At 46.4% G+C, this 10,672-nt stretch overlaps 1 protein-coding gene across 1 annotated transcript; it reads right to left on the bottom strand.

Moving 5' to 3' along the window:
- Positions 1-232: 232 nt before the first annotated feature.
- On the bottom strand, positions 233-2,375 carry LOC119462589 (uncharacterized). The gene is made up of 2 exons (XM_049673049.1): positions 2,369-2,375; positions 233-1,931 (listed from the first exon to the last, which is right to left on the bottom strand). The coding sequence occupies exons 1-2, from the start codon at positions 2,373-2,375 to the stop codon at positions 1,090-1,092; spliced, it is 849 nt and encodes a 282-aa protein (XP_049529006.1). The 3' UTR covers positions 233-1,089.
- Between the last annotated feature and the right edge of the window lie 8,297 nt (positions 2,376-10,672).

Raw genomic sequence — 10,672 nt, 5'->3', positions numbered from 1 at the left:
GAAACATATGTTCCGCAGTTGGAGCACTTTTATTTTGCTCACCTGCTGCCTGCTCTCACTGACAGGGCTCAGTGAAAGTGCTACATTTCATGCAAGTGACTCAGTGCTTTCATTTACAGTGCACACTAAATTTGGATGACCCTTGAGGAGTCTTGGAAAATAAATGCTGAGACTTCATGTTTATCTGTAGTAACTTTATTGTTACATAGTGAACACAACCAACACCTGTTTCTTCAGTTGTTTACATCACAAGCTAAGCAACAGTATGCATACACTTCTTTAAAAGTACAAAAAAATTTGTTTCAAAAGAAATGTCAAGGGACGTTAAAAACAGATTCCTATTATCACAAGGTAATTGATTAGAAACAAATATAGCTGCATGGAACTTTCAGCTGATCAGATAATTAATCTTAACCCTTTCAGATGCCACTTTAACCTATTGATTGAAAACTTTCTTTCGCCACATTTCTTGCCTCCTCAGAATCATAGAAAGTGTACAGCTGCAGAAAAGATTAAGAATTTTCAGTTGTGTAGTGAGTTTTGTCAAGATTACAGAATGTGGACTCCACGCGAAAAGTCGCTACAGGAACACCATATGTGCGTACATCAACTATTTCGTGTATTGAAAAGCACTCGTTCAGCCGCTTGAAAATTATGCCTGGCGCATGACATTGTGAAACACATTGAAAGAAGTCAACCCACTACATACAACTACATACTGACACCAAGCAAAAACACCTAACCATCTACCTTCCCACTCATTTTACTAAAACATTTTGCACATGTTAAATTGCAGCACAATTCCAATCGCAAGTGTCTCGAGATATATGCAACCCATTTTAAATATTACTTTCGTCAGTGCTTTCGCTGTTGATGCACTATCTTTGCGTACATTGCATCTGAAAGTGTTAACAGAGTTTTGTCGTAAAAGAACTATTGTGCACGAACTGAGAAAGGTGTTTCAGGACTTAGCAGTAATTGTTTTCCAACATGCCTGTGACTTGTGCTGTTCTACTCATTTTTATGATGGCAGGGCCTGCCTGCTTATTATTCTTTGATGTCCTGTCTGAAAATGAGGATTTATTTTATTTAGTTTGAAGGCGCAGAAATCACTCTGTCCTTAATTAAAGGTGGCTGAAGATTGCACAGCCCGGCTACAGCAGTCAGAACATCATTAGCAAGTGGTTTTTTTGCAAAGATGCTTGCGGGAAAATACTTCAGTATCCTGAAGCATTTAAGTCGTCTTATAGACCGCTCAACATGGATGCGGAGCCTTGCTAGGCACCTTGACTTTACTAGCTCAGGGCCACTTATTTGTTGTCTGCCTTTTGAAAAGCTTGGTAACCTTAGATTTACTCCCATTGGTAAACAGTCGCCTATTGTGAAACCCCTGTCAGCCAGGATCTCATCACCTGGTGTCAGAAACCTTGTAAAGCCACTGTCCAATGTGATGAACCGATCGCTTGCACGTCCACCATATGGCTTGGAAATGAACATCACAAACCCATTGGGTGCAATGACGTGCAGTACTTTGGCAGTGTTGTGGGATTTATAATGACTGTAGGTCTGATTTCTCCGTAGCAAGTTGCCCGGTTTCTCAGCAAAAATCTCAAAGCAATCGATGATGCATGTTGCTAGCGGATAGTCCTCAAAAATGCTAGGCATTGTTCTTCTAATTGTTTCTCTTGCCAGCCAGAACACCAGATATTTTCTAGAAAAGTGAGCAAGAGCTGACACTATAGTGCAGAAAATCCTGCTCACTAGAGCTGTGGAAATACCGAAGCGGAAACTGAGGTCATTAAGTAGCAGCCCTAAGCGCAGCCTCATAAGTGTCAGCAGCACCTGATCTTGGAAGGGTAAAACAAATGAGTTCTGCTCAGCAGTTGCTTCAAGAGACCTCACCAATTCATCAAACACATCCTTTGAAAGCCCTGTAAAAAATGTCACAGTTTCGCCCTAAGGGCGAAGCAATGAATGCGATAGCAACACAGCAATGTCATACAAAGTAAGGTGAGCGGCTTTGGTAGCAATATGAATTGTAGTAAACATGAGCTGATTAAGTAAGGAGGTGTGCTGCGGCGTAAGTAGACCGACATGAAGAGAGACTCGATGACCACGAGAAGGCGCGTGTGAAACGGTGGTGTTGATGAGAAGCGCTTCCCGTGGGCAGCGCGTGCGAAGGGACACATCTGTAGCGCTGCACTGCCAATCCGGGCAGCATTGCATGTGTAGCGTGCGTTGGAAAATGTGGCCCGACTATTACTAACTGAATGAACAAGCGTGCGTGAGCGCGCACAAACAAACATGAATAGATCACACTGAATGACTGCAGACAACGACCGTCAAAACTCTGGCAGCAAGCGGTTACGCCGCATAGGCGAAGGTACGTGCGGTCTATCGCTTCAACGGAAACTGAGCGGCGAATAGCGCATAAAGGTCAGAGCCGTGTGGAGATAAGAGACGGTGCGAGCGAGCGACGAGCGCGGTTGTTGGCAGCGTAGAAGTGCGCCCCCCCCCCCTCCCCCCGCTCCCTCCGGCGCTGGCTTACCGCTTCCTTGCTTGCGCGTGGGAGAGATAAGAGACTGTGCGGACGAGCGACGAGCGCGGTTGTTGGCAGAGAAGTGCCCCCCCTCCCTGCTCCCTCCGGCGCTGGCTTTCCGCTTCCTTGCTTGCGCGTGGAAGATTGAGTGCGTTCGCTCTGCGTGATAGCGCGCGTCCCCGCACGCTTCCGCTGGGGCATACGGTGCGCGGCGAAGATTTTATCTATACGGAACCTCACGGCGACGACGACGGCGACGGCGACGCCGACGGCAGAAATCCGTTTGAAGTGTCCATATAATTGCTATCGCAATAAAAACCTGAAGGAGCTTGAAGTGAGAGTCGAGTAGACAGTAAATGCTGTTTGACAAGCCCTGTTCGCTGTCACAGAAGACTGTTCTGGATGTTTGCTGTATGTGTGTTCAGATAATTGTGCTGTGGCTTGAACTTCCTTGTCCGATGTCACCAGAAACTGGCATTTGCAGCCGCAGGCCGAGCAGCTCTTTGGTGTTTCCTCTGCCTCTGTCAGCCTGTGTAGTGAAGTTTGCAGATACAACAGAACTCAGTTTACAATACTTACAATTTAAAAACTTTAGAATAATAATGAGCATGTAACTTTACTAGCATAAAGGCTCTAAATCTCTTGTGCTAATGAGACAGGTGGTAGTAAACAGAAAATCTTTACTTGCACTAACCTCTCATTAACTATCATAAGCAGGAATTGTACAAAAATAGCTTGGAACTTGGTCACAAATAATGCTAGCATTGAACAGACCAAAGCAATTTTGGCTGTTTCTGTAGATAGTCAAGAGTATATCCACTAGATTCGACATTAACGCAGATTCTATATTTTTTATTGAGTTCTAAAGAACAGTTCTGTGCGTAAAAGCAATGACATGCTATTGGTGGCATAAGCAATGTACCTATTTGGTATGTAACTGTAACTGTAGCAGGGTTCACTGTCGCCTTCATCTTGCTCGTCCATTGCTGTCTGCTGTTCAGTGCTGGTGTCAGCTGTCGCTGGGCATATGGTGACCGTTGTCTCAGCTTCTTGCATGCAGGCTGCAGGGCGCTTTAACTGCCTTCTTCCTTTGTGATGGATAGTCTAAATTTTAAATACAGAAAAAGAAAACATATATATTCAATACAGCAGGAGTTATGGCGAGAGAGCATGAATGAAGAATTGCACATTACTGGCGTTCCAAGGTGCAGTGTTGGATATGGGTTATTTTTTGTGGGACATCCATCAACAAAATGGACCGAACACACCTGTGAAAGGAAGTACATACAGACTTGAATAAACCTGCAGTGTTTTATTGGCACTCACAAGCTTTTAGGCTATTTGTTAAATAAATTGGAATTGTTGTTTACTTAGTGGTTTTCTTAATCCTAATTTGTTATCGAATAGCAACGGCGAAGCAAGAAAGCAGTCTTGTCTGTTATCAATAAGGGAGAGCAGCTGTCAGATTATTTGATGTGTTGAATAATTTGAGCGTGTGGACTCATTTAGTGGTGTACTCGATCAGTAGTATTGGGCTGCTTCACAACCGTGGTAAGTGTTGGATATGGTACTCGGAAAGTGACTCGCACCGTGTCTTGATCGAGACGCTTACGCGTCATAATTACTCAATATACCGTGAAGGCTGAGCACTAAAACTTGCGTGTCATTCGTTGGCGGCGCAGTACTTAACTGACATTTTTTTACTGAAGCAGAGCTACAGAAAAAGCAACGACGTTCACGGATTTTGCCAGGCGAATTTCTATTTGTTGATAGGCGAAATGAAGGTGCCGATGACTGCAAACGGCAACCATTTCGAGCGGACGTGTTGTGTCGTAAACGAAGACATATTAATGCTTATTCTCAGCTGTGACAGTAAGCGACATTACAAAATAAACTGTGCAAATTAGGCTGAAGTCGCGGTTCCGGTCATACGCGGCGTGAAACTTACTATGCCGGTAGCGGCGCCGCTATACCTTTGGTCACTGTAACGAGCGGTACTCACTCTTGCCCACGTTCCGGGGTCGAAGTTTTTTCGTTGAAGATTTGCGATCCAACGCTGGCGGACGACGGCATTTTTTAATCCTTGTGGGAAGCCGTGCATCGCGAATGGTCGGCAACACGGACAGTCCTTGTGCAGTAGCGGTCCGTGAACTTCGCACACAGATTCATTCCATATTTTTATGTGCCAGTCGCTGTTCTTGCAGCCAACTACTGCACACGTCTTCCCTCTACCATTCCACATTTCGCAGCTTGAACGGAGCACAGTGCGTTAGCGGTCCGACTGCTGATCGCACGGTAGAAAGGTAGCAGCGGATGTGGTTTCGGATTCGAGCAGAATTGCGCCTGAGGCAAGCAATGGCGCGCCTCCGATAGCGCCATCTCGTTCCTCTAGAACAAACTGCTTCGCGAAAAGGGTCAATATATAGGGGTTTTAAGAAAAACTCTGCAGCGGAGAGGAGCAAAGGCGCGGGGGCTCTCTCGCGGCGCCTGCTTGCCTATCCGTTTTGTCGTCTGCTCCGCGCACGCCCTGACGCCTGTAGCGCGCATAGCTCTTGCCGTTCACGGAGTGACGTTAGCAGGAGAAACAAGTCATGTATCATGTTATTTATTTAATTTTATACAGGCCAAATGCAGGGCATTTTTCAGGTGGCCTACATGGAACTTTACAAGGCACAAGAACAGAAAATAAACAAAGATGGAAAGAAAAACTATAGCAAATGGTAAGGCGATATAACGGCAGTTCGGGTGGTCTCAAGCAATGAAAGACGACAGAGAAAAGAAGTTTTTACGCAAAAGCTGACGTTTATCACTCATTTTTATCTGAGCACGCATCAAGTGCAAAGATGCTTCGCTTGCTTCTTTGCTTCTCGCGGTGCTTTTCGTGTCGCCCGGTTCTCTTGCGAGCAGAATCGCCATTCTCTATAAACATAATAATTGGGAATTCCTGCCAGTGTTTCCTGCTTATTATTTCACAAGAGAAGCTCTGATTATGTGTCTGCATAACTGGGGGAATCATCTCGAAGGCAATGCTGCGAATTTACAGGGTAGCCAGCTGGTATTTACACTGGCTAACCTCCTTGTCTTTCTTTACCTTTCTCTCTCTCTACATTACGGCATGTCTCTGGGCAAGGAAAGGCACCTGCACTGTGTGTAGTTGAAGATAAATTTAAATTGATCTCCACCCGTCCTTCCGCATTGGCGTCTTCTGGTTCCTCCTGGCATTCAGCATAATTGAGCTACACCAGGCTTCCCTAAACAAATTGAAGGAACTGCTCCGCTTCGAAGTCGACGCACTTTCTTTAGATCTAGTAGGACATCACCTTTGTCTTTGCTGAAGTAACTATCATAAATAAGCTGCTTCTCGAAGTGTCGCGCACATATTTTGTCTATTGCTTTAAGCGCTCGCTTATTTGAGGCATTTTTTGACGCCACTGGTGGAGTAGTTGAAGATCAGATGTCGAAGCGAAGAGCGAAAACGTCTCGCGTCCTTTGCCATAACCAGATTTACAGCCGGGAACAAAACACTGTCCTGTTGCTCAGTCTCTTTACGCACAAGTATCAAGATACCTTGTTCCGTCAGGCATGAATAAACATACTGCAGACATGGTAAACAAAGCGAGGAAGACGAAAATTTCCGACCTTCGCTTCCGCGCAGATGTAGAGGAGTGAAAAACCAGTACTTCTGTTGTGTCTTTTTGTACAGCATCATTTATCGTCCGTTCCCTCTAAAAACATCTAAAAATGTTTCGTATGCGTGCATAAAAGCGCTACCATGTGTTTATTTGCACTTTTATTATTCGTGCGCATATATTTTTTGTGTTTCATTGCTGTCAAATTGAGACGGCCGAGGGTCCACGTTTGTAGCAGACGACACGCTCTGCGGGTGCCACGCTGCCCGTTCTGCGCCGCCGTCGCCGCCGGTCTCCGCCACTCAGCGCATGCGCACATGGAAGCAAGCTGTTGAGTGTTTTCTACGCGCCTCGACAGATGGCGCTACGTGATGTATAATTTGCGTTGCACGGTTTGTCCCGAGCGAATGCGTTGCGCGGCGGCGGAGTCGGCGCTCCTGTTTATCTTACTCCGTGTTCCTGACATTGCCTTTACCCGGCAACATGCACCCAGATTACCACCAAGGAAGAAGAGCAGCCCTAAATAAAGCCTCTAATGAACGCTGTAGCAGCGCAGAGGGAGCCTACTTCGTTGACGCTGCGGGCCCAGTCAGAGGGATTGCCACAGTAGCAGTCATCCACCAAAATCAGGTAGTTGACGGTCTATCAGTAAGATGCTCGGATGCATCGATTGTAGAAGAAACCGCCGATCGCCCTTGCAGCAACACACTCTTCTGCGGACTATATGCTTACCAACTCTAAGGTAGCATATAGGAACTACATGAGAGGACGAATTTCACATCTAGCTCACGCCATCCTATGGCAGGCACGAACACGAGCCACGAGAAAGCGGCTCATCCGTGCAGGCGCGGATCCAGGGGGGATGCCCGGATGTCTTAACCCTCCCCCTCAGATTTCTGCATCACCCCTTGCTGACATGGTGATGGCCCTGTCACAAAAAATGTGGCCACCAGAATTCTTTAAAAGTATTTTTCGCAAGTACCAGTGGTAGCAGCTATGTGGAAGTAAAGCTAGCTCGCTCACAAGCTTAGCTGTTTTTTCTGTAGGGGTGCATGGTGTCGCGAAGTTGCCGTAGTTATTTTTTCTCACGATAGCCTCGGACCTCCTGGCGCCGGCCGTGCCTTACTCGTCCCGTCGGCGGCGTCGAGCGAGTGAGGGGACGTCCCCTTTGTCAAACATGTCCGCGCGAGCGCCTTCGCGCCTGATCAACTTAGTTCTCCCTCGGGGTGTCATCGGTTGCCTCTTACCGTTGTCTGCAAAGGTCAGGGGTGCGGCGTAGCGCGCTGACGCCGGAGAAAAAAAGCTAACAAAGCGGAGAGGCGTTGACAGCAGCCACGTGAACACAGACAGCGAAAGGAGGACCGTGCACAAGCGGAGAATGCGTCGCAGGACCATTAATCCGAGGAAGAACGTCACCGTCTGCAGTCGCTTACGTCAGAGAAGGTGATGAGCGTGATGATTTAATGGCATATCTCCTTTGAAACGGTGGGGTGACAAATAGTCACCTAGGTGGCAATCAGGTATGCTATACATGTTTTACAGCGAGGCTGTATATACCTCGCCGAAACGTCCGTCCGTGCCCAGGAGGGCCCTCTGTAGGAATCAGTGCGCATGCGCAAAGAAAAAAATGTAGTTGGAGAGGAGTCAAGAGCAAAGAGGCGAGGGAATAGCTGGGTCTTTTACCTTGGAGTAACTCATGTTGGTGACGTACAGAGCGGTCCACTGTTAAAGGGAACACCGGAGCGCATGGCGTCTGCTCGGCGCCACCGCCGGCCGGCGGCTGCAGCGAGTGTCGCGCAGGCGCAGTGAGTGCTATGGGCGGTGCTTTTTCGTCGTCTGCTACCGTCTGCTTCCGCCCTTCGGATCGTCGCGAAGCAAGCAGCTCGCGTAATTCGTATCCAGCTGGAAGGAAAGTGACTGGATTGATTTATAACCCGATAATGGAATAACAGTAGCTTGGAATGGAAGCAGAATGGAATGGAAGTAGAATTGGAGTAGAATGGAATAACAGTAGATTTAATCAAAGATGGAGGAGATATCATGCTTGAAAAGCTTGCGGCCCTTTATACGCAATACCTCACAACTTCAAGTGTAAGAGAGAGCTGGAAGAACGCCAACATTATACTAATCCATAAGAAGGGAGACGTTAGATAATTGAAGAATTATAGACCCATTAGCTTGCTTTCAGTATTGTATAAAATATTCACCAAGATAATTTCCTATACAATCAGGGCAACACTTGAATTCAGCCAACCAAGAGAACAGGCTGGCTTCAGGAAGGGATGTTCTACGATGGATCATATCCATGTCATAAATCAGGTAATCGAGAAATCTGCGGAGTACAATCAACCTCTCTACATGGCTTTCATAGATTATGAAAAGGCATTTGATTCAGTAGAGATACCAGCAGTCATAGAGGCATTGCGTAATCAAGGAGTACAGGAGGCATACGTGAATATCTTATAGCAAACATCTCTACAATCTCTCCAATGCTATTCACTGCATGCTTAGAAGAAGTATTCAAGCTCATAGGCGCCGACTACGGGGGGGGGGGGGGGGGGGGGCTCTGGGGCTCGAGCCCTCTCCTAAAATGTCATTATCGGAGTTCTGTTATCCACATAATTTGAGGATTCTCTCGCGTTGCCTGCACATTTTCACTTTTGTTGTGGCTAAAAGCTTACGGCACCAATGTTGGTGCGGACGTGCACGGCTTTTAATTTATACTTTCACTTTATTTCGGCAAATCCTTACAACAGGAGGACAAGCGCATTAGAAGCACCAGCGGCAGCTTCCTCATCCGCTTTTCCTCACTTTAACGTTTTTTTTTTAAATTTCCGCTGAGAACACCACGCACAGGCACAATATATTTAAGTGTATACAAAGGACAGAGTTTATTATATATTTTAAAGAGAAGGAGGTAGCCAACTAAATGGATAGCCTATACCTAGAGAATGAACATGTTGATGTATGTTCACCTCACTTCAAATTACTTTGCATGCTTTTTTGACCCTAAAGAAGAACCTGCAGACTTCAGTAACCCCTTCGGCAGAGGCCACCTTTAAAAATTTTGGAAACTGTTCGCTGAAACACCTTGTATATATAATTCACTCAGTAACCGAAATGATGCCAAGCCGGATTCACTCAAAATCAGAATAAATAGAAGTCTAGAAGTCATGCGCAGCAGCGCTTATACTCGGACTAAAAGTACTAAAAGAAATAAAAAAGAGTGTAGTATGGTCCGCAAGGCGAAGCAGTATTAGCGATAGCGAAGTACAAGAAAATTACACGAAGGAAGATTCTTACCGTGTAAATCCGTGTAAGGATGGCACCCGTGTAAAGGCCGCACCCATAACTTGACAGCCAATATTAAAAAAAAAAAGACATCCAACCAAGAAGCAATCGCGTTCCGTGCTCTGATTCTGATCGGGCTCAACAGCGAATTGTCGCTCGCAGTGTACTTTCGCACGTCGCTACTGGATGTCGAGAGGAGGCGATCGCGGAGGTTTACGGCGGATTTCATACTCGTAGTTAGAAAAATGAGGTCAAATGGCCTGGTCCCATGAAAAGTTCGTCCCAATCGCGGCAGAAAAGTGTGGCCCTTACACGAGTCTATACGTTAGTTAGAGTGGCCATATAAATTGTAGTAAACATTCACCTAAAATTATAATATTAAGCATAGTGGACACAGTAAGCACGGACCAAGTAAACCTGTAAATACCTCACTGGATGACCTCGAGCACTCGCTTTCACAACGCAAGCATTGGAAGAACGCCGGCAGCGGACCCGACCGCAGCGATGGCCTAGCGGTAGAGCATCCGCCTCGTATGCGGGAGGTACCGAGTTCAAATCCCGGTGCCGCCGGGAACCCACCGATTTTTCTCATTGGTAGAGATGTCCCCTGGCCTGGTGCTCGGCTGTCGTGGGGGTCCACATCTCGAAAGAGGGCCCAATAGAGATTTCAGCTGTTGTCTCTGGGCGCCTCTTGTCCAACCACAGACGGCCTTGTAGACGAGCATCCGCCGCGGCTGTGGGAGGCAAGTGCTGCCGCCGGGTACCTACCGGTAAAATAGGTACAAGCGCGCTCCCGGCCTGGTGCTCGGCCATTATAGACCCATTGCAATCCTGTCCTCCCTCGCTTGTATCATGGAGAAAATTATACATGCTAGCATGACATCATTTCTTGACAAGTACAATCTACTAAATGCAGCCCAGTATGGTTTCCGCAAAGGCAAAAGTACGGTAAACCTACTAGAGGATTTTCATGACTTAGTCTGTAAAGAAATAGATAACAATAACATTGTCCTTACACTTTTTATTGATTTGCAAAAAGCTTTTGATACTATTAATCACAATTTATTATTAGATAAACTCGACAACATTGGTTTCAGAGGTTCGTACCTGTCGTTCTTCAAAAATTATTTTGCTGATCGAGCCCAATGTGTCCAAGTAGGCGGATTATACAGTCCAGTTTTGAACGTTTCGGCAGGTGTTCCTCAGGGCTCAA

Source organism: Dermacentor silvarum, chromosome 8 (genome assembly GCF_013339745.2).
Source record: "Dermacentor silvarum isolate Dsil-2018 chromosome 8, BIME_Dsil_1.4, whole genome shotgun sequence".
In the NCBI taxonomy this organism is placed as follows: Eukaryota; Metazoa; Arthropoda; class Arachnida; order Ixodida; family Ixodidae; genus Dermacentor; species Dermacentor silvarum.
The sequence above is the reverse complement of the archived record's forward strand: the minus strand, read 5'-3'. Positions and strand labels throughout refer to the sequence as shown.